At 42.2% G+C, this 23,995-nt stretch overlaps 1 protein-coding gene and 1 long non-coding RNA gene across 2 annotated transcripts in view; one reads left to right on the forward strand and one right to left on the reverse strand.

Moving 5' to 3' along the window:
* The window catches only part of LOC125721506 (uncharacterized), a 42,832-nt gene extending 40,586 nt beyond the window's left edge, over positions 1–2,246 (reverse strand). The window contains exon 1 of the long non-coding RNA XR_007385781.1: positions 2,130–2,246. This is a non-coding gene — a long non-coding RNA (uncharacterized LOC125721506). The remainder of the gene's footprint in view (positions 1–2,129) is intronic.
* A 3,906-nt stretch (positions 2,247–6,152) lies between these two features.
* LOC125721487 (G-protein coupled receptor family C group 5 member B-like) lies at positions 6,153–8,323 on the forward strand. The gene is made up of 4 exons (XM_048997431.1): positions 6,153–6,174; positions 6,485–6,565; positions 7,020–7,976; positions 8,272–8,323. The coding sequence occupies exon 3, from the start codon at positions 7,022–7,024 to the stop codon at positions 7,931–7,933; it is 912 nt and encodes a 303-aa protein (XP_048853388.1). The 5' UTR covers positions 6,153–6,174; positions 6,485–6,565; positions 7,020–7,021; the 3' UTR covers positions 7,934–7,976; positions 8,272–8,323.
* The last annotated feature ends 15,672 nt before the right edge of the window (positions 8,324–23,995 follow it).

Consider the following 23,995-nt stretch of genomic DNA (forward strand, 5'->3'; position numbering starts at 1 on the left):
ACATGTTATGGCTGATCAGTGTATAACCTCTGTATCTCAGTTACGTTTCAGACTGTTTTGCTACATTGTGTAGATTAATATACTGTGTTTATAATACATTTCAAAATTTCCCAAAATTCAGCACATTGTCAGTTTCACTGGCCAACACACTGATCATCGTAACATCATCAAGTTCTTTAGCCAAATTATGTGTGCTGAGCAATGGGAAACCTGACACTGCAGTACAGTGAATCATGCAGCAGCACTGGGAAAATGTAAAAACACATTTTACCTCCAAGGGCCACTGTTCTCCAACCTTTTTTCAGCAGTCTTACATGTCTGTAAAGACATAAAATATGTTTGCACATATACTGTACTGATCCTGAGAGGATTAAGATGGCAAAAATATCAATTGGGCTGGTGATTGCACAATATTTTCGAAGCTAAATTATGAAACGTATTACTATATATATTACAGAATGATAAGGTATAAATACAGAAAAGCTACATACCGTTGGAGTGAAGCTGAAGTCCTTCTCTCTTCTAGACAATGGAATCAGTAGAAATGAAGTTTTGCCACGACATGAGAAGCCAGGAAAGTGAAGCAGAACATGAACAGGAACATTATTCAGCCTTGGCTGACTAGGTCTGTATTCCGGACATTACATTCATGATTTAATTTGACTGCAGGGGGCTTGAATAATTTTAACTTGCTTGCGGGTTCCCTATGTACAGTATGTATTACCTTTCCTGACCTTCGGAGGTCCTCCCTCCTGTTTCGGAGCATTTTTAAGGCTTTTTTCAGAATTTCCTGCTCTTTGCTGACGAGGCTGCAGGGCAACTCTGCTGTGACCTTGAAATTACATGAAATATTCTGTTAAAACACTTTATTTGGTGATTGAAAATTTAAGCCCTCATTGGGCTTTATGTGGTAAAAAAGTAAAATAGAGAAATTAAACTATTTGATTAGAAATATTGATTTTAAACAATTTTATGAGGTACAGACTTTGCTTATGACAGGGTTCCAGTCAATTTCCGCTCCCTTGCAGGCAGTGGTCCACATTTGTGATGCACCCAGGGATGATCTTACAACAGCCTGGTGGAGATGTGTAGAAAAAAGAAAGATATCAGTTTTGCACCAAAAACGTTAGAATAGAGAGGAGTGCAGGTAGACATAGAATGAGCAGAATGAATGGTAGCAGTATTTCTGATGTGATAACCACTTATTCTGCTGATTCTACTTCCACCTGCACTGTCTGTGTTCTAACAGCTCTGTCCACTTTAGTTTCTATTTCCAGGACTGTGTGATACTTACACTGAATCTCTTTTGTTCAGGTGTTGCCGCTGACTTCCCTGCTTATTTTTTAGGAAGTCTTCTGCTTCCACTCCAGACTGATTGAGGGAAAGATCATGAAACTAAATATGATATATTCAGTAAGCATGAACTGACAGCAGTATGTCTGTGAAACCACAAAAAACACAGAGCTTGCTATCAAACAGACAGTTTACTTGCCTTTAGTTTTAAAATGGAAATTAGGGATTTCCTCAGTCTGAGGTTTTTGGGGAACAAAAGGTAAACATCTTGTTCCCCAATGTCCACAAAATCATCCCCTGTCACACCTTGTTCTTCATGGTAAAACACAGAGAAAATAGATTAATCCACATAACTGTAACTATAAAACCCAAAATATTATGGCCACACAGAGGTTGAAAAAATAACAATGATTATGAATAAATTAATAATAAAACACCATAATATAATTAAGGCACGCAGAGTGAGCACATAGCAGGCATAGCAACAGTAAGTAAGGCGGACAAAGGGGCAACTGAGAAGACTGCATCAGCAAATTTAGCATATTTACCAAAAACACAACACTGATAGGAGTTATCAATCTAGCATTACCATATACAGTACAGTACTGTGCAAAAGTCTTAGGCAGTCCAAAGAAATGTTTAAAGCTGTTTATCTGGGTAGCAAGTGCACTTTGGCTTAGAACAAAAAATACAATTTAATATTAGAATGTGTGCAAATTAAGAGTAACACAATAAAAACTAGTAATAATTTCTTCTGTTTTCTAAAAAGTTACTGATATCTAGTTGGATGGCTAGATGAACACCGCTTCAGTTCCCAAACTTCTCCTCAGGGGCACCTCAGTCGTTCCATGATTTTGTTAAATTTCCCCAACAGCTCAATTAAATAATTAGATATATTGGTTTAAAAAGTCAGTGAGAGATTGACTAGCTGTATGAGGTCTGCTAGTGGCCAAGTCAAAAAATACATGGCTGCACTGGACGGTCGCTGCAAATACTAGGATGATTTTAGCAGAGGTTCTGAAATGGCGAAGCTGACACACTTTGACAGGCATCATATCATAGTTTTACACCAACAGGAGGATAATCTAAACATCATTTTCTTTGCCTGCCTAAGACTTTTGCACAGTACTGTATATATATAATTAGGCCCTCAATCATGGCCTTACAATGGCTGAGGCTGGTCGGCCGAATGATGGGAGAACAACCATGTCCTCAACCATTCAAACATTTCATAGAGCCAGCAGGTATGTAATCCAACAATGTGCCCTGTACTGTAATATTGTCCTCTTATTGCAATGCTTCATATTACAGTATTCCATTTGCATTTTATATTACACAGTGAGTTTTACTTTATACAGTTACATATTGGATGTATACTGTAGCACACATGTCGCGTCACTCAAGGTCACACACACAGATTAACTTCCCCCCAAACCACAGGCAATATGCCAGGACAAGCAGTGTAGTACAATCTTTTATTAAACATGCAAAAGCAAACCCACTACTTAACACACAGTGGGGGAAACAGAATATCTAACACCACGAAGGGGGGGGGGGGGGGGGGCATGCCCTACATACATACCTTTCCCACTGAATACACCCCCATAGAATTAGCATTTCAATCTCCCAAATTCCTGTGAAAATGTTACTGCGATTGAGCATGTACATGAGCGATTGACTACACACCAATACAATCAAAATCCAAAACACACATGGTAAATGTGCTTTTCTACTTTTATGAGAACTGAAAGCGCTTTACAATTCATGCCTCACATTCACCCATCCACACACCGGGGACGGAGGCTGCCATGCAAGGCGCCAACCTGCACGCCGGGAGCAATTTGGGGTTCAGTGTCTTGCTCAAGGACACTTTGAAGGGGTCACGAGAAACCAGGGCTCGAACCTGCAACTCTCTGGTTGCTAAACGATAGCACTACCTCCTGCGCCACCATCTTCCCCAAATGTAAGGAGAAGGAGGTTCCTCGGAGCTCCGAGATGTGTTTGGCTATAATAAATCTCAAATATAGCTATATGACATAGTTTTTGATAACACCAGCAGCAACATTTTTTAGGTTTGTCGAGCTCCGTCAAAACAGTTGAATTAGAACGAGCCCATTATGTAACTGGAACCCCTCCCACATGTAAACACAGTGAGGCGCTACAGCGTTGGTTTGTTGTCTGAGGCTATGATACTGACCACAAACACATTCTCAAATTTCACTGCACCAATCACAGCATATGCAGGCAGAAAAATGATAGCAAAAAACATTCAGCATTAGACTCTAAAACCGTCTGTAATGTCTGTGTTTATCCAGTGGACCATAAACTAAAATAAGTTTTTCTATTTCAGATTCTTTCAGATGTTTTAAAATAATAAATAAAAAAATCATAATAATTAAACCATGCATTACTGACTATCAGACAACTTCAACAAGTTACCAAATGGATGCAAAATCAAAGATATTCATTTGCGCCTGGCACTAACCATGTATTCCTTCACAGTACTAAGCCATAGAAAGGTCCCCAATGAAACCCCTGCATTCCTGCATCGTAGATACTCTAATCTCAGCATTTAAAAGATTCTATTTGTTTCTACTGTGCAAAATTATTTGTAACACAAATGTCTAAACTGGCATGAGAGACAGATTCAGCTCTTGTGAAGACTGGCATGTGAAACTGGAAAAGGCACTGGGGAAATTCAGTGCACATAAAGACAGGCAGTGCAACAGATTAGCACTGATGACATGGATTCAGAAGATCAATCCTGTTAATATTCAACCTTCAGATGAGCTGGAAAGAGCAGCAGCAAGTGAGGAAAAATCTTCTGAAGTTAAGTACTTGGCACGGCAAGGCCTGGCTTTTCGAGGTGTTGGTAAGGAGAGTGGGAATTTCAAGCAGCTTCTAATGCAAACAGCAGAGGGCGATGCAGAGCTGACCATGTGGCTGAAAGGTCACTTTGATTTCACCAGTGCTGTTTAACTGTAACGCCTGTTCCTGGGTTGCCCTCAGTCCTTGTTATTGGTTATGATTCTCACTGTCCTGCACTGTGTCTTGTTAGCTGTGTATTTAAGTGCCTGTTCTGCTTCTGTTCTTTGATGCTTCATTATAGCTGTATGTTGTATGTATTTATGTATGTATATAGTTCTCTAGTTGTGTTTATCCCATCATTTAGTTCATTCCTGGTCATTTGCAGTTTATTTTGGATCCATCCTGATCCTTTTGGTTTTGATGTGTGTGTTGTAATAAACCCTATTTTTCCAGCCGTGTCATGCACTTCCGCAACCAGAAGAGGGCAGAAGATATGGCACAAAAATAAAGGAAGAAGCCTAACTTTAAAAAGAACAAAAAACATCAAGACTCATCCAGCATGGGGTGGTGGGTTAACGAATAACACAAACAATCAAAGAATAAGCAAACAAATGAGAGAAAAGATGCAGAGATGACTGAGAAGCAGGGGATGACTGGAGAAAAGACGACAGGACCAGAAGACAGGAGGGATACAGGGAGAGCGGAGAAGACAGTATAACTGAAGAATGGGAGAAGAGGAGAGACCACAGAGGAAGGAGAACATAGATGACTGGAGGGGAGGGAATATAGGAGCAACAGAGAGAAGGAGGAAGGGCTGCAGAGGAGAAGACAGGATAAGAGGGGAAATGTGAGCAGAGAAGGACAAACACCCTCACTGCCCAGCAAAGTGCACTTGTAAGTAAACCACAATTTTAGCCTTGGGCTCAATATCTGGACTTGTCTCTGTGTAGCAATGCATAGAATCCCTGACACTGGTTATGACTGTACTGTATTAGTCCTAAACCTGCCATTATAGTGTAAGAAGAAAAGATTTTTTTTTTAATAATTTTCTTTTAAGGTAGAGCGATGTAGCCCCCGGAGAAGTCCCCCCCCCCCCCCCCCCCAAAGCCCTGTTTGTTCCCTTCTAGGTACCAGATGAAACTCACAATGCACCCCAACGCCACCTAACTTCTCTTCCACATGATGCACCTTATTTACCCTTTGAATCCTGTCTATTATTGAGTATTTTTCAATCCATTTGATTATAAGCTTATTACACTGTATGTACATTAGTCAGCCACATATGCTGTACGGCTTTGTTTTCCGGACAGTCTGGGCTACTCAGATGTGTCATAATTCAATTTGTAAATGCTGACAGTCTTGATGTCATCCTTCTTATCAGGAAAAACTACTTGTGCATATAGATATTTCTCAATTTTTAGTTTCATCTAATATAAAAATTGGCAGGCAGAACAAATAGAATCTTATTATCTTATTATCTTTCCCAGAGCAGCCCTCGTCCCTGAACCTCCCGTCCTGCCTTCCCTGCCAGCCCCAGGATCTCTCGTCTCCCCTTCCCTTCGTCTCCGTGTCCTGTGCCTGCCTGTTGGACTGGATCTCCCCGGCTACCGAATCTACCTTCTGTCCCCGACCATTCTTCTTGCCTGGCCCATTGAAAGCCTGTTACCTGCTCGATCTAATAAAGATCGCTCTGTTCCGCATTCCTGGGTCCGCGTTTCCCTGCCGAGGGTGTCCTAACAATTATGTCTCCAGTAATAATTTTCTGCTAATAGCATTAATTCTCTTATTTCGGTATCGGTGTACTGCATGTACATGTTATCACCATCAAAGAAAAAAACGCGTTATGACTTATCAGTCATTATTATTGTTTTTGTCGTTTATTTAATCGTGTAGCAATACTGCCACTTGTCACATTATTAATTGCGTATTTATATAATATTAACCAATGACCAATCTCTGTATCTTACTAGCATATTTTGCGCATTTGTCTTTGTATCAGCCGTAGCGGTCTGCAGGGGGAATCGCAGAAGCTGGAGTTTCTTAGAGCGCTGCATGGGTTTGGATAAACCATAGGTATTGGTAATATTACTGGACAAAAATATATCGTTATTGGTGTCCACCAAAGTTTCCAGCACTAGCTACAAGAAATGGGATTGAATGCATTTGCTCGTTTTTATTTGTATTTATTAAAAATAAAACGTTTTTTACATTATATCCGTGCTTTTTAAAGGTTATATCTCAATTTTTCAAAAGTAAACACAAAAAGGATGACACTTAATGCCCCCTCCCTGCCCCCACCCTATTTAGAACGTTAGCGTTCCATTACGTAAAAAATGCAGTACTACGTCATGATGCACCGCTTATAAATAATCTGTTTGATAAGGGAGAAGCAAACACAAACGATTCGTGAGTGCATCGTACGTGTTGTAAGAGCAAGTGAAGCTGAAAGACATTGACAGTGAAGGTAAGGCCTCCCCTTCAAAATGTATACTTCACTTAGATCAAGTAAAAAAAACGCTGGGAGATGCTAAACTCCCGACCGCAAAACATGCAGACTGGCGGGTGTCAATTGCGCTGGAATGACATTACAAGGTTTTAGTTTTTCTCTGATATCGGCCGGCCAGATACAGTAATTTCTTTGAGACCCCTGAATTTAAATAATAATTAATTTTTATAACGATGGTGGCCTATATAATGTGCCGATTTACTTGTGAAGTTGTTCAGCTGGTTGGCATGGCATTGATTACTGCTTTTTAAGAAAGTGCATGTAGTCTCAAACTGTAGAAGTCCATTGCTCAGTTGTCAGCATGCTCAGCGTGTCGCCTGTGATGTGTCCTGCACAGCAGCAGGCTACATTGCGTTTAATGGACTAATACTTCTTCAACCCATTAAATGATTCCTTTCTCTCTCCCTGCCAGTGATGGCTCCCTCTATCAATCTCTTCACCTTCCTCGTCCTGTCCCTGGTGGGGGGCAGCTCTTCATGGGACTTAGCTTCTCCTTGCGGATCCGGCTCCATCCTGACAAGGCCCTACACGGCCTTGTGTGAGCTGGATGCGGTGTGGGGCTTGGTGGTGGTGGTGGCGGCAGCGGCGGCGGCCCTCGCCTCGCTGATCCTGCTCCTGGTGGTACTGTGTCACCTGCGGAAGATCACAGAGGCTGAGGAGCGCAGCGGGGTGGCGCCGCTACTCCTGCTGCTCGCTGCCATATTTGGGCTCTGTGGCCTCAGCCTGGGATACATCGCTGAGCACCAAGAGAGCCTCTGCTTCGCCCGGCGTGTCCTGAGGGGGGTGTTGCTTGCTGTCTGCAACACCTGCCTAGTGTTCCAGGGTCTGCGACTGCGCCGGTTGGGACAAGGTGCTCATAGCCCCAGCGCAGGTCAACTGATGGGGCTGGCGGTGGCCTTGGCCGTGTTGGATCCGGAGTGGATCCTTCTAGCCACGATGTCCACGTGCCAGCCAGCCTGTGAATACCAGCCGCTGGACTTTGCGCTGGCCACCACTTATGTGCTGGTCCTGCTCCTAGCAGCACTGGTGGGGGCGGCCTGCAGTCTGTGGAGGCAGCAGCCACGGTGGAGGTGCAGGACCGCGTGGCTGCTCATCACCTGCCTGGCCTCAGTCCTGCTGTGGGTGGCCTGGATCACCTTCTGCCTGTATGGCAACGCGGCGCTTGGCCTGTCCCCAACATGGGACAACCGGGTACAGGCAGTGGTGCTGCTGGCACAGGCATGGCTGCTCATACTGCTGCACGCTGCTCCTGAGGTCCACGCCACCTTACGGCCCCCATCCCGCATGAGAGAGGCCAGTTTAGAGGAGGGCCTCTCTCACCTGTAGTTTGGAGCAAACCGGGGCTTCGTGTTCAGTGACAACAACTCAGGTATGGTACTTTGTTTTCGCTTCTTTGACCTACTCTGTGACTCTCTGTACTTGAGAGAGAGCATAGCCCTCGCTCTTTACTCACATGGAGCCCCTACTGGAAGTCTGTGGAACAGCAGCATATAAACAAGGTCTATGGACCTTTCCCTGTAACTCAGATCTCACTTGAGCAGAGCTTAGGTACCATGGCTGCATGTGCCCCCCCCCCCCCCAACAATCCCAATAAAAAATGTGAAGTATGACTACTGCACTGCTGAAGGATGTTTACATGATCAATATCTGTCTCTCTCCTGCAGGTGTCCTCCCCAGCCCCCAGGAAACATTACATTTTAAATAAATAATATATATATATATCATCATCTCTGGAAGTGGTGTGTTTTTTTAGGGTTAAAAAGTTGAGAAACATTCAATGGTCATCATCATACCATATATCAGTAGCCCAGCCACTGGTCAGTTCCTTCACTCTACTGTTACAGACTTTCATGAAAACATTTTTTAAATGTGGGTGTTTTACCTGTATGATATGCTTGCCTTTTGTACTTTATGAAGGACATAAAATAGAATTTATTTTTTAAATTAACATTATATTACTCAGGGGCGGCATGGTGGTGCAGTGGTTAGCACTGTTGCCTCACACCTCTGGGACCCGGGTTCGAGTCTCCGCCTGGGTCACATGTGTGTGGAGTTTGCATGTTCTCCCCATGTCGTCGTGGGGTTTCCTCCAGGTACTCCGGTTTCCCCCCACAGTCCAAAAACATGCTGAGGCTAATTGGAATTGCTAAATTGCCCATAGGTGTGCATGTGTGAGTGAATGGTGTGTGAGTGTGCTCTGCGATGGGCTAGTCCCACATCCTGGGTTGTTCCCTGCCTCGTGCCCATTGCTTCCGGGATAGGCTCCGGACCCCCCGCGACCCAGTTGGATAAGCGGTTTGGAAGATGGATGGATGGATGGATGAATGGATGGATTACTCATAGAAACACACACATCTGAAGGTTCTCAAGTCTAGGTTTATATCAAACACATTAAAGCCAAACAAATGCAAAAAGTCCATGTATCGTTTGTCCTTGGGTTTTCCAGTCCAAAACGAAATCAGGAAAACTAAACAACCGCAGCGTTTTTTGGTTTTTCTGTCAGAAGGGGAAAAAGCGAAAAGCAGAAAACAAAAAATCAGGCTTCAAATTTTATCCTAAAATGTAGAAAATATTACAAAAATACACCATTCTAAGGGTGGGTGTTTCCAAGCTTATGACTGGGACTGTTAATGTTGTAAGATAAAGTTCACATTAGGCTGTATCTTACATCTCTGGTATCTGTTAGACCTGAATTTACTCATAGACAAGAAACAAAAAAAAGGTGATTTTACGGTTTTCCCATTTGGTTTTAAAACAGAAAAACAACAAATTTATTTTTGTATAATGCGTTATCCCAACAATACATTGTCTCAAAGCGCTTTACAGCATCCCCACCCAAAGCCCCCAGTGAGTAAGACATAGGTGACAGTGGCAAGGAAATACTCTCTAGAAGGAAGAAACCTTGGGAGGGACCAGACTCAAAGGGGGAGCCCAACCTCCAGGGGCCGGCAGGGAGAGTCGAATAGAAGAGATGGCTAAGTGCCAAGTCTCATTGTCCAAATCATAGGATTTGAGGCACAACCGGGGAGCAGGGAGGTGATGACAAGCCGGTGCCGACTCTCCTTCCAATCGCCAGGCAACCAGAAGTAATTAGGCAGCGGGTCATACATGGAAGATGGCACAGGCAGAACGCGAGCTGGATGCAAGGACGTCATGGGTACATGTCACATGTAGCAGGGTGTGCTGAAAATCTTGATAGATTGAGGTCTCCAGGCAGCACACCCCAGGAGGAGTTGGGGAAATAAAATGTGCAATTAGTCAAAGTATAGGGGAGACTATAGGCAGTGCTAACAGTTAGGTGAGTGCAATATGAAGTGCAAAGTGCAAGCTCCGGCAGATATGGCAATGGCAGCATAAGTAGGAGGGAGAGGCAAGTGGGAATGCAGGCATGGGGAGTCCCTGAAATGTCAGCACTCCAGTTCCACAAGGGATGGTGAAGCTAGAGTGACAGACTGACAGTTCAGTTTATCTAAAGCCAATGGCATCGAACGCCACCCAGCTCTACACCTCACACTGTAGGTCTGACTGGGAGTGAGGAAATAGCTAGAGTCAGAACTAGTGTCCCTATAAGCTAAACTAAACAGGTGTGTTTTTAGTCTAGACTTGACTATTGAGAGTGAGCCTGAAACCCGCACATCCGGTGGAAGACCATTCCACAGCTGAGGAGCTCTATAGGAGAAAGCTCTGCAGCCTGCCGTAGCTCTTTGTACCCTAGGTACTAACAGATATCCTGTGCCTTGAGAACGAAGCAAGCGTGGAGGGTTGTAAGAGGTTAGCAGGTCACTAAGGTATTCTGGTGCAAGACCATTCAGTGCTTTATAGGTTAAGGGCAGTATTTTATAATCAATCCAAGACTTAACTGGTAGCCAATGAAGGCAGGATAAGACTGGTGTAATGCGATCAGATTTTGTAGTTCTCAACATGAAGTCTTTTTTCTGTTTTTACTTTTTTCGTTATGATTTTAAAACAGAAAAGCCATAAATAGATGTGGTTTTTAAAACGGAAAATCCAACGAACGATACACGGATTGTAAGACTGAGCACGTCTTTTCATGAAGATTCAACAGAAATTTCAGTACAGTTTTAATATAGGCCTAGTAGGTAACTACACTACAACCTACCGAATAAAAGTAACTAACTGCATCAAAACCATTTTATTCTGACATACTTAATACTCGTGCTGTAGGATACTCTTAAACCAAATTGATAAAAAAAAAAAAAAAAACGTGGAAAATAGTGTTGAAATGAAAATATTGTAATGACGATGTGTGTGCGTGTGGAGGGTGAGGGATGGGCGTGGAAGGTAATAGTTAATTAAGTGACTACACCTGGGTTGTGAGGGATCTGGGATTAAGAAAGGGAGTGGGAGGCGCATTAGGGAGATATGGTCTGGTAGGCACCGTACGCGTTGGGTCCTGGGGGAGGTGCCGCTCGCATGCCGTTTAGGGCTGCCGGCGGTGAAGTCAGAGAGTGGGCGGTAGGGACAGTTCCCGGTGCGGTAGGGCGAGGACAGTCAGGACAGTGGGGGTAGGAGGCTATGACCACTGCTTAGACGGGGTGGTTGATAGACGGGAGTAGCGGCACCTTCATAGGGAGGGACGTTCTAGGTGACGGACCGGTGTGATTATTCCTTCCCCGGGGGAGGGTCCGGATCCCCGGGGGGGGAGGGGGTGTTCTGTTTTAATTATGTCTTTATTGTGTGAGTGTTTCGTGTGGTTTAAATGCGCAGTGTAACCGCTTAGGGTCGGGACAGGACTATATACAGTAGGTGGTTCTGGTCCCGTAACGCTTGCCTGTGCCCGAAGTGTGGAGATTACTGTGCATTGCAGTGCTATTGGTGTGCCGTGCCCTAATAGGGATGTTGTGTGGTGCGGGATTTACTGTGCGGTAGCGTGGGTTAACACACGCTTAAAAAGTGGTGTGCTACGGGGAGAAAGTGGGACCGAACTCTTTGTGAATCCAGATCCGACCCAACGGGTCGCTGCATGAATTGTACTGAATAAAATTATCTTTGTAATTGTAGCTGCAGTCTGGTGGTGATCTGTTCTCCTTTCACAGCCTCTGACGCTACTGTAGTTTGGGTTCATTACAATATCAATTCGATGACTCGCATATTCCCTATAATATAGGGTCTATATTTTCTAATTTTAAGTTTTTTTAATGTTTATAACCTTAGCTCTATGCAAACCATTTTGTATATATCCAACAACACAGTACAATTATGGTGGATATCTGGTTTATGACAGTAAAACAATGTAGATTTTATGTACACTGAATGTAAAATTAAAGTTAATGAAAGCAAAATTATAGCAAACAGCTGTTGTGCCTTCGTTTTACTAAAACACATGTTGGTACAATAAAACCATTAAAATTTTACAGATAAAGCATATGACCATAAGTTTAATTTCAGTAAAAATACAGAAAAGAAATTGACCAGTTTCACTGAAGGGGTTTCTCTGTTATTTTACAAACTGTGCGTAAAAATATGTTTATGCAATGTAGTTTTGATAAAACTTTTCTGTCATTTAACATGAGAAGAAAAAAATAATTATACTGTAGTCAAATTGGCTGATATAAAATGGTTTAAAACTGTGACAAATTTTGCCTTTTTTTAAAGTGTATGCTTCCAGTCAGAAGGTACCACACCGGCAGATACGGATTTCTGAAATAGCAAAGATAAAGGTCAATGATTAATATCCCTCATCTCTTTTAAAACTATAGGTAAGATGCTGTTTTGATATCCTGTCTAGGGTTGGAGTGTAACAGTATTCACGGGAAAGGGGAATGGGATAAAGGGACAAACAGGGTGAGGGCAAGAAGGGAACACCAGTGGACAAAGGGATATTTTTTGTATTTTCATTTTTTTCATGTGTAATACTGACACTGAACAAATAATCCGGTGCAAAAGACTTTGGGAGTGACCACAGCCAAAATAACAAACAAAATCCCCAACTATCAAGTGCAACCCACAGCTAATCTCACCTAAGTGCAATAGAAAACGAAACCAAAAGACAAACACTCCACCTCACTCCCTAACCAAATAAACTGAGTCCAACACACACTTGCAAAACAAAATAGCAGTCACTCCCTATGCAGCAATACAATCACACATACATAACATACACACAAGTCAAAGCAATGAGGGGGCTAGTGAAGACGTAAACCAAAGAAAACCAAGCGGGGAGACAGCAACCCAAACTGAGGTCGCGGGGGGGACCGGAGCCTGTCCTTGGAACAACAGGCGTAGGCAGGAACCAACCCTGGGCAGGAGTCAACACTCTGCAGGGCGCAAACACTCACAACTCAGATTTGCCAATTAACCTACCCTGCGCACTTTTGGACTGTGGGAGGAAACCGGAGCCCCTGCTGGAAGTCTATCCCCATTCACCAGATTATATTGCCAGAAGACTGAAAATTAGATATCAAATACTAGAGTGACATAAAAACAAAAAACAATTTTGCTTGTAATTAGACGCAAAACAGAAGATTATCTCTTTTTATATTTTGAGAAACAATTTTAACATTTATCCAACCGGTCAAATGGTTTAATACTTCATGCAGCAGCATTTCTAAACTCATTCCTCAGCCCACCAAACAGCTCCACGTTTTTGCTCTGTCCCAGATCCCTGCATGCATGAACCAAACAGTCACCTTTTACTGCTGTGCTGAGAGCTTGGACAGAGCAAAACTGTGGATCTTTGCAGTGGGGTCCATGGACTGGGTTGAGAAACCCTGGCATAGAGGAGACTGCAGTGAGAGCCAAGAAAAAAAGAGATTAGAGAGGAAGGTAAAATGCTTCCATTAGCATGGCAAATAAGCTGCAAGTACAGACCCTGTGCTTCCATTACAAACAAAAAGCCTGTATGACCCTCCTAAACACACAAGTCAGATTAACTTAACACTAGAACTGCCAAATCTACGCAAATTTGCGTAAATTCCCTGGGCCTAACACCTACTAGCATCCCTGCTGAGAGTTTCTTGGGCCATTGTCCTCCTGCTTTTGTTGTGCAAACACACCCATTACCTGTGAGGCCTGGCACATTTGCATTTTTTTACTCAGAGCAGCTAAAATCCAAGGCAGGCTAAACCTCTGTGTGTGACATGGAAACCTTCACAAAAGTCTGCCATATCTATACCAAATATCCCACATGCTGACTGACCTGCAAATATGAAAGACACACATTCACAAAATATATGGAAGCACAAGTCTGTTTTATTTATAAAAAAAATTGAGTGTTTCAAACTTTGCAGTGTTTGCAGACCCAGTGACCATCATCCCTGCATTTGGCGCAAGTGAATTTGTAACACTTTGCACTGGTAAACCTGCTGCGGTTTCTGTTGCAGTTCTCCTGTACCTGACACTGAGTTGTCCATACAAGTCCTGGCACAGCAGCAGCCTTCCTCTGTCCCCATAGCCTTTTGTGGCATAAATTGGCAATGGAGTTCCTTGGCTAGATGACTCAAAAAGAATCTTCTTTTGCCTTCCCACCCTGTACATGCCTTGTACAGAACGTAGGAATTTGCCACCACCAGGTCCAGCATGTTGTAAAATACAGCTACTGGCCACCTGCATGTTGCTGCTCTTACGGAATACATGCGCGCCATTTGGTCCAACACATTTACACCACACTATAACAGCAGAGAGAGAGAGAGTCATGAGTGTATTTGCTTTTTTTCTACCTTCTTTCTATATAGGCCTGTATAGTACATATCAGAAAACATTGTAGCACTGATGTAAAATTATACACACATTCACATACCTTCATGTGGTTATAGTCTGTTATCGTGTTGGGTTTCCTCTTTCTGCCTTCACAGATCGCCACATCTTGGTCCAAGGAACTCAGAACACACACAATCTTGTTTTTTTAGGTGCATAAATTGTCAAGGAGACACTGCCACTTCTAAGCACTGACGCGGAGAATTCCTCTTGCTGTGCAGTGTCCTTTGAAATTGGAGGAAGTTCATACCAAACTTTATTCCCTGTGCTCAGTAGTGTTCAGTTTTGCGCTGAAGCAGTCTGTGTGACAGTGCCAGTGAGGTGAAGAAATTGTCCGTTGTGACATTTCTCCCGTCATCCAGAAATGGCTCCATCAGACTCATGACCATGTTCTCTGCCAGCCTCTCCCTTTTCTGGTGACTGGGGTCCTTTCCCAAGTTAGGGGACACGTTGCAGACGTATTTGGTCTCCAAATCCGTGGCCATCCAGAACTTGATCCCAAATTTGTCCGGCTTGGATGCGATATACCAAGTGACATGGAATGGATCCACATCTACTCCACGTTGTCTTTCCACCGGTGTCCCTCAGGGCTCGGTTCTTGGCCCTCTCCTATTCTCCCTCTACACTAAATCTCTTGGCGAAGTTATATCCTCACATGGCTTCTCCTACCACTGCTATGCCGATGACACTCAACTCATCCTCTCCTTCCCTCCCTCAGATACTCATGTCTCCACTAAGATCTCTACATGCTTGGCAGACATCTCATCTTGGATGACCACTCACCAGCTAAAACTCAAAACTAGTAAAACTGAGTTGCTTTACATCCCGGCTGACTCATCCCCCCTCCAGGACCTTGCGATCTCCTTTGACAACTCCCTGATCCGTCCTTCGGTTTCTGCTAGAAACCTTGGAGTTACCATAGATGATCGGTTGTCATTTTCCTCACATATCGCCAGTCTTTCTCGCTCTTGTCGGTTTCTCCTCTTTAACATCAGGAGGATACGTCCATTTCTTTCCACCCAGGCTACCCAGATACTCGTCCAGTCCCTCGTCATCTCACGCCTTGACTACTGCAACTCGCTTCTAGCGGGTTTACCACTGAGCGCCATCCGTCCCCTCCAACTGATTCAGAATGCAGCTGCTCGTCTTGTTTTCATCCTTCCCAAGTTCTCCCACACCACTCCTTTGCTGCGCTCCCTCCACTGGCTTCCTGTAGCTGCACGCATCAGATTCAAAACACTGATGCTCGCATACAAAGCCAAAAATTCTCTGGCACCATCCTACCTAAAGGACCTCATCACACCCCGCTCTGCACCACGATCTCTCCGATCCTCCAGCACTGCTCGACTGGTCCCACCTCCCCTCAAGGCACAAGGAAGACATGCATCTCGGCTCTTCTCTGTCCTGGCATCTAATTGATGGAATGAACTCCCCCTAGATGTCCGAACAGCTGAATCCTTGAATGTCTTCAAGCGACGACTCAAAACTTTTCTTTTTCAGAAATACCTGACGTAGAACTTCTATATTCTTACTCGACTCTTTTTCTGGTGTGTGTTTTAAAAAAATTAAATAAAATAAAAATTCTGCACTACTCAATGGCGTTCTCAGAGATAGTATTCGTAGCTGGGGTCCTTATTGAGCTAGCATCGGAAATTCATTGCAGAGTCTCAAAGCACTTATGTAAGTCGCTCTGGCTAAGGGCGTCTGCCAAATCCTGTAAATGTAAATGTAAATATACTGCATGGACAATGAACCTTGGTCGAGAACAGCTGTACATCTATGTTCATGTGTTCTCCTGGAGTGAAACTTTCAGCACAGTTCTTGGTGAAGGCTGGCAGAGAACGTGGTCATGAGTCTGATGGAGTCATTTCTGGATGACGGGAGAAATGTCACAATGGACAATTTCTTCACCTCACTGTCACTGTCACACAGACTGCTTCACTTTACTGGGCATGGTGAATAACGTTTGCCGTGAACTTCCTCCATTGGCAAAGGACACTGCACAGGGAGAGGAATTCTCCACGTCAGTGTTTAGAATGGCGCGCATGTATTCAGTACGAGCAGCAACAAGCAAGTGGCCAGTAGCTGTGTTTTACAACATGCTGGACTTGGTGGCCGTGAATGCCTACGTTCTGTACAAAGCATCTACAGGGTGGAAAGGAAAAAGAAGATTGTTTCCGATTCTTCTAGCCAAGGAACTCCATTGCCAAATACAGGGATGATGGTCACTGGGTTTTCAAACGCTGCAAACACAGACTTTGAAAGATAGACAGACTGTGTGGGACAGTAACCACTGAGACAAAAGGCAGAAAGATGACGAAGAGATGAACCTGGAACTGAGGCACGGATACATCAATTTTTACATGAACAGCCAAACATGCAAAGCTGGAGAGATCACACAAAAACAAAATTCACTTTTGGTGTTATAATTCAGTGATGGCCAATGAAAATGAAATGACATTTTATTCTGTATGTGTATGAGCATGTCAAAAACCATGGACCATGACTTCACTCAGCTTATGACATTTATATACAAACATGCATTGGAGACTGAAGTGTTAGCATGTTTTCATTTTATTCATTTCATTCTATTAGCAACTTTTCATTCTATTTTCACTCAATTTGTTTTATAAATAACACAGACTTGTGTTTCCATATATTTTGTGAATGTGCGTCTTTCATATTTGCAGGTCAGTCAGCGTGTGGGATATTTGGTATAGATATGGCAGACTTTTGTGAAGGTTTCCATGTCACACACAGAGGTTTAGCCTGCCTTGGATTTGAGCTACTCTGAGTAAAAAATGCAAATGCGCCAGGCCTCACAGGTAATGGGTGTGTTTGCACAACAAAAGCAGGAGGAGGATGGGGCTGAAGACCTGCGAAAATCACAGCAGGGGTGACAAACACCTTGGGACTTTCAGCAGAGAATAAAAACTCGGTAAATCTAGTGTTAACCAGGGGAAATAAGCATAAAACTTGGCAAAGACTAGACTATGAAAAGGGAAGGTGAACATCATACTTACAAGAACTTCTGCTAAAGCAAATGGACAAACCCTTTTAACGGAATCAAGTTACTTTAAAAAATTAATAATCCAAAAATAAATCAATAAAAAATAAGAAAAACACAATCATGCTTTGAACTAATACTGCAGTCAGTCCTAAATGTTCCCATGACATTCTTTTCATCACGAAGCACACTCGGTACATACTGGTTAAAAACCATTTATAATCCTTCATGTACCAGTCTATGATGGAGCACCCCAACCTGGGCCGCCCATCCAACATGGCAGATTTCTGCCCCCTGGCCCCGGAGACTAGCAGACCAACCTCTGGAAACAGGGAACCAGGGGGACATGGGCCGCTGACTGGATGGGCGACTCCAGAATGAGGTGAAGCAGAAGGTAGACTCCACAGCAGAGGACCGAGGAATGTAGACCAAAACCAGGGAACCTGAAGTGGCAAGAACACAAACCAGGACAGACATACAAAAACCAAGCAAAGGCATCAGTGGCACAGCCCACCAGCTTGTGAAAGATGGCTACCTGGCATCATGAATCCCTTAATCAAAAACCTTTGTGATGGCAAGTTTGCCACCCAGGATTGATCCCTTCTAAAGACCTCAAGTTTCAATGCAAGGTTTCCGAAATGTTTTGAAACATTAGTCCATGTGACTGCTGTGGTATTGTTCCAGGCAGGGAAAACAACTTAGGAGAAAATTTCCGTGCATGTTGGGTGTTTGTGGTACTGTTGGGCTGAGGGGGTAATTGAGTGACAATTAACCTTTGAGATCCAATTATATTATTTAAACAGGTTAGTAGGTAGACAGTGTGATTTAGATGAGGATAAGGATGTTTTATTGTCATTACAAAAACGTGTTCTACATGAAGGGAACAAAATGAGGCACTCAGATCCGGTGTATTAGCAATAACAAAATAGAAATAAAATTGAAAGAACAATACAATGAATAATATGATAAAAATTTAAGTAAAATAGAATAAAGACATTAAGATAGATTCCATTAGACCCTCTGGGCCAGGCGCTCTGCCACTCTGCATTGTTTTCTTTGCATGTACAACTTTGTACTCCATAATTTTAATATTTTATCACGAAGCCTGAAGAGCAATATGAACTGTATCATGCTTTAAGTAAATTGTCTCATCCTTTATTTGACTAAAGTATATTTAACTTCTACAGAACTTTGCAGGCTCATCTAGGATGGAGAATTTCTGCTGCTGAGCGCATTAGAAGAAATTCTCAGAGGGAGATACGAGTCCTAGGTGCCTGCTTGGTACATATTCAAGACAGAGTTAGGACCGACTCTAATAATTCTGCACTGTCTCCCAGATTAGAGGAAAAAATTGTATCTTACTGAAAATTTAATTTATGGAATTTTACCTTAGACTTGGTCAGCAGCCATGTGGATAAATTTCAGAACTACAGACGGTCTGTGGGTTGGGGGGACAGGCAGGTTGGCAGGTGGGGGCACACTGAATGCTCCTAGGGGTGTGGTGGGTGTGCTTATATGATTTACAGGAGCCGAGGCTAACAAAGGCACTAAACTGCACAAACAGCCTCCTGTATGAAGCTTTACATGAAAAGGGGCCATGGGCTTGTTGGCACTATGTTTCTTAGCACTCTGACTAATACAGCCAACTGGACCCGTCTACCTCTTCAAAAACATCCATGCAGAGTTTCCTGCCTGTTTCTGACAGCTTTCACTGTTATTCTTTTGCTCCAGTATCTTGACCTTTACAATCTGGAGGATTGCTACCCTCCAACTAGCTGTTTTGGGTCAAAATGGCCCCATCTGTGTTAATTTGCATCATTAATTACAGCATAAATCAATACATTCCAGATGAATTTTAAGGTAATTTCAACAAAAGCCTGTAATATCATTTTCGACCACCATGTGACGCCACAAGCCGTTGGAAAACCACTAAGCTGTCAATATGAGATTTGGCAGAACAGAAAATATGATGTTAAATGTATCACAGTGCAATAGTTTTAAAAATAAATCACTAACTTTGCACGACTATTTTATGTGTTTTGTCAAATAAAAAACCTGAAGTATTTGAGCTTGAACTGATACTGAGCAAAATATTACCTCTTACTTATATGAAGGTTCGCATTATCTATGATGTAGAATAAAAGACACAAGTAAACAATCCATTTCTTTGTTTTAAAGAAACAGATTAGCTAAGAAAACCAATTGCCACCCTGTGGAATCAATGTGCATCACCTGTTTGTGGCCACTGCCCCGTGTACAATCTGCCACTGAAGATCCACCGTGTGCTTCTCAATGGGGGGCTTGTACAGGGACCTCCAACATCCCCGCGGGGAAGATCCAGGCCTCAACAAACCTGACCACCTAGAATCCGCCAGTCCACTCAGTGCCCGAAAATGCAGCACTTTAACACAAGCCTGGTACAGACCTTTCTCAGACAAATCTCTAAGAGCCACCTGCTGAAGAGACACGAAAGAGAGCAGCAAACCCACCTCCTCCCGATGACCCTCTACAGCAGGAGGGAAAAATGGGGACTACTGCCTCCTCCCAACTCAAGCACATTCTTAGTTGCCTCTGGTAGCGTGCAGACAATGTCCTCCAAAGCTCTCTGAAGAAGTCTGGGGAGGGGGAAACATTTCCGCATGTAGGGGGCCAGTGGCATTTAATTATTTACAGAAAATTCCATAGAGCCAATGTAGGAACCTGAGGCCAGTTTAACACAGGTCACTGTCCGTGGTGCTGAAACCTTTACTTGATGGGCTGGTCCTGAACGAATACAATGGCTGGCCAGCGTGCCTCACTATGTGTTTCCACTGACTGACACCTTCACATGTAATGTGATTGTTAACAATGAGGAACATTTTACAAGTTACTACAGGAAGCAATATTTACATGCCTGTAGCTTTCATTTCTCACCACAGAAAACCCAAAAAAAAGAAATAAGAAATACATTCGTGTTATATGAAATATATCACTTCCTCATTTAAAATCACAAAACATATCTGACTGTTAATCTCTATGTTTTAATAATTTCAATAGCATTGCGTGATTTGCTTATTTTTTTCTAAAGCCACTGTGGAAGCGAAATTTAAAGAAGTTTGGTCCCCTTATAACAGCATTGGGTAAGAGAGCCGAGGGCTGCTGGGATTGTTCTCAATGTCTTGTTGGTGCCGTGTGGGTTGTGCTGCACTAACAGCTTCAAGTTATGAGATAACATGAGCAGATGCCATTACGTCATTAGTGCTACACAAGATATTGTCATGACCTGGCTCAAGGCCATAAGAAAAAGTGGATCAGTGTTAAATCACTGTGACCTCACACCTCTTCAGATTGCAAACCCATTTAAATGGCACAGAGGTACACAATGGGTGGCCTGTATCTGCCTCACTTAATGTGCACCAAAGACCTCATATGAGAACCACAAGAGCCACCCCAGATTTACCCACCATCATGAGAAAGACTAAGACCAACATGGATCAAATGGCCTATTTGGGTGTACAATCACCCCCAGACCACTCTGACTGGCTTTGGGTTTTTGAGACAATATGAGAAGGGCAGGTGCCCTTTTGCGTGGAATGTCTCCCATTCCTGTTTTTCCTTCTTCCTCTTTTTGTTTTCTTCAAGTGCCAACAAGAGAAATTAATGACAATGCCAAAGCATCTGTAATTGCAACAATTTTCTAGGAGAAGGGGTGTGTTTTTTGACACAAGTGCAGGGGTGCCAATATTTTTGGCCATGACTGTAATAGTTATTTGTGATTTGTAATAATTATTTAATTTTATCGATCCATCTACTTACCTACACTAAAAAATGTACTGTTGGATGTAATTAATTTTAAGACTAGTGGTTACATGAAATTACTTTCTAAGAGCATTTTATTTTGTAATTCAAATTTTTCTTATTTTTCAAACCAAAAAGTTACAGCACTCTCATATAATACACTTCAGCCATTCACATTTATAAAACAATATGACCAATCACTAGTTCAACCTCCCAGCCATTTATCCTTCAAAAACATGGCCCTAGAAACATTCCCACATTTTCATTAAACCTCGTTTCCCATTTAGTCTCTCCAACATTTTTTCATATGAAGCTGCCTTAATCATCTCATCGGTCCATTCCTTTATATTGGGGATTGTTGAGGATTTCAAATGCCTTAATATTACCCTCATGGCAGTTATGAGTCCCACCATCACAGCCTTAAACTGTTTATTATTCACCTTTGGCAATTCCACTCTATCTCCTAGCAGACAGAGTCGGGTTTGTGGGGTAAAGTAAAGCCTAGCCATTTGTCCAGGAGACCAAGAACTCTACCCCAAAATGGATATACCTGAGAGCACTGCCACAGCATGTGTAAATAAGCCCCCACCTGCCTTATAAAATTCCAACACTGATCAGTATTAATTAGTCCAGTTCTATTTAGTCTAACTAGTGTCCAGTATTATCTGTGTATAATGTTATACTGAATAAATGTACCTTTTACTTCCCTATAATATTTCCCCACTCTAGAAAGTATTCTTGACCATTCATCTTCTTGCCATTGTTTCCATACTTTTTCCTATTTGTATTTCAGGATTGTGCCAAATTGAGGAATATGGCTGCATGTCATGTGATACTTTAAGCTTCTTATGTATTTTGATCCATATATTCCTCAAAAAAGATATTATCGGGTTTGTGTTTCTTATATTGTCTCCCCATTGTGACAGAATGTGCAGAGGTTGAAATAGTGAAGCCAAATTGCTCTCGATAGCTATCCAGTCCACATCAGAATTCACATTCTTCCAGTGATAGTAGAGTTTGGCTATTTCAAATGACATGCTATATAATCTAACATCTGGCAATCCTAGACCTCCCTTGTCTCTGGGCGAAGTAATTTTAATCCTATAGGTTTTTTCTTTCCCTACAAAAATCTTTTACTATACTCTCGTACTGTTCAAATATCCTTTCCGGAATATTAAATGGAAGCATCATAGAGAGATAATTAACTTGAGGCACCACAACCATTTTAGTAACATTAACTTTCCCCCCATGAGGATAATTTCAATGCTTTCCATTTGTCCATATTAGGTTTAATTTTGTTCAATGAGGGTTCAAAATTCTGAATTATTATTTTGTCAATATATAAACAGATTTAAATTTCATGTTTATAGTTCAATTTTATGTTATATAAAACAAAATAATTTTAATACAGTGCATTTTTTTATTAATTCAACAGCACCCATGTTCAATCCACTTAAGTTTGGAAGGTGTATTGGAAGGTAACGCAGATATTTCTTAAGTGGGCATCCAGAGATATCGTCCCCCCTCCAAGCACCCCTTTTCTCCACTAGTTCTGTATGGAGCTCGACAGGAGGAATGGAGAGGTAGAGAAAGGGGTTAGTCTCACACATAATGTAATACAAAATAAAGAGTAAATACAAGTGCCATGAAGCAGAATTGAGCTCCAGCAGGCCTCGACTTACAGTAAAGGAATTGTAAGGCAGACATGCTAACAAAACAGCTTTACATTCCCAATTCCAAACCATTAATGGGCAACCTTAGAGTGACGACGGCTAAAAAAAACCTTAGCTATAAGCAGGAATGAAACATTGTGAAAAGCCAAGACTCCACATGAACATGTTCTCCCCTTGCAGAGTCAGATCACGCATTTGAAGTGTTCCCAAGTGTTTCTGTGTTTTAGGTTCCTGTTAGTGAGGGGTCCTTTGCCGTTCTGTCTGACATCCAACAGAAAGTCCACTGTGTCTCTGCAACTTAAGCTGAGTCAGTGTAAGTGTGTGGCTCAGTAGCTCAAGTATTTGGGCTTGTAATCCAAAGTTTGCTGGTTTAAATCCAGCTTCAGATGGATAACTGTATGTTTATGGGCCATTGAGTTATGAAAAATAATCAATGTAGTGAATCACTATATTCTCAAATTACTTCTTGTACTTTTATGAACAACACCGTTTATTAAACAAACAAATCTGCATTGGCAGAATGAAGAATTAAAAATGAAAATAAACTATCATTTAAGAAACTGTGGAAAACTGAATTTACAATATTTGTAAATTGAAGGAAGAGTCCATTAACGTAACGGAAAATGTGCTGGTAATTTTCTGCCAGTACATTTTCCATTTTTTGGTGGATTTTTTTTTTACAGTGTATGACACGCTTGAATTCACTGAGCTCAAGTGTATGTGAAAATTAATATATTTACATCTAGTATGTTTCATGGCTTCACTGTATTTCCCACTGCAATGATCAGTTTCATCTAACTGGTGATGTTAAAGGCAGAGCTGAAATTTAGTTTAGTCATGACCTCAAAATTTAATTGAGTAGGTATTCTGTACAACCAGACGGAACTGCTGGTTGGGCTGGTCATCACCTGCATTTTCTAAGTGATGTCTAAATGTAAAGTTTCAAATTGCACAATATATATTAATCTGTTTTTAATGTTTTTACAAAATATTTTTTATGTGTTTGCATCTTATATTTTGTATAATGGGCTTGTACATTTGGTTCTTCCTTGATTTCGGTGTAATGAAGTGTAACTAGTGAAAAAGAGAGAAGCTTTTGGGAAGCATTATTGAACTTATTGTCCAGAGTCACTTGGGTGATAATTAAGGTCAATATAAATCACCCATTACCCACTGTAACCCTTTGTATTCCCCCCGCACACTCTGTTAACAAAA

Source organism: Brienomyrus brachyistius, unplaced genomic scaffold (assembly GCF_023856365.1).
Source record: "Brienomyrus brachyistius isolate T26 unplaced genomic scaffold, BBRACH_0.4 scaffold33, whole genome shotgun sequence".
NCBI classification, from domain to species: Eukaryota; Metazoa; Chordata; class Actinopteri; order Osteoglossiformes; family Mormyridae; genus Brienomyrus; species Brienomyrus brachyistius.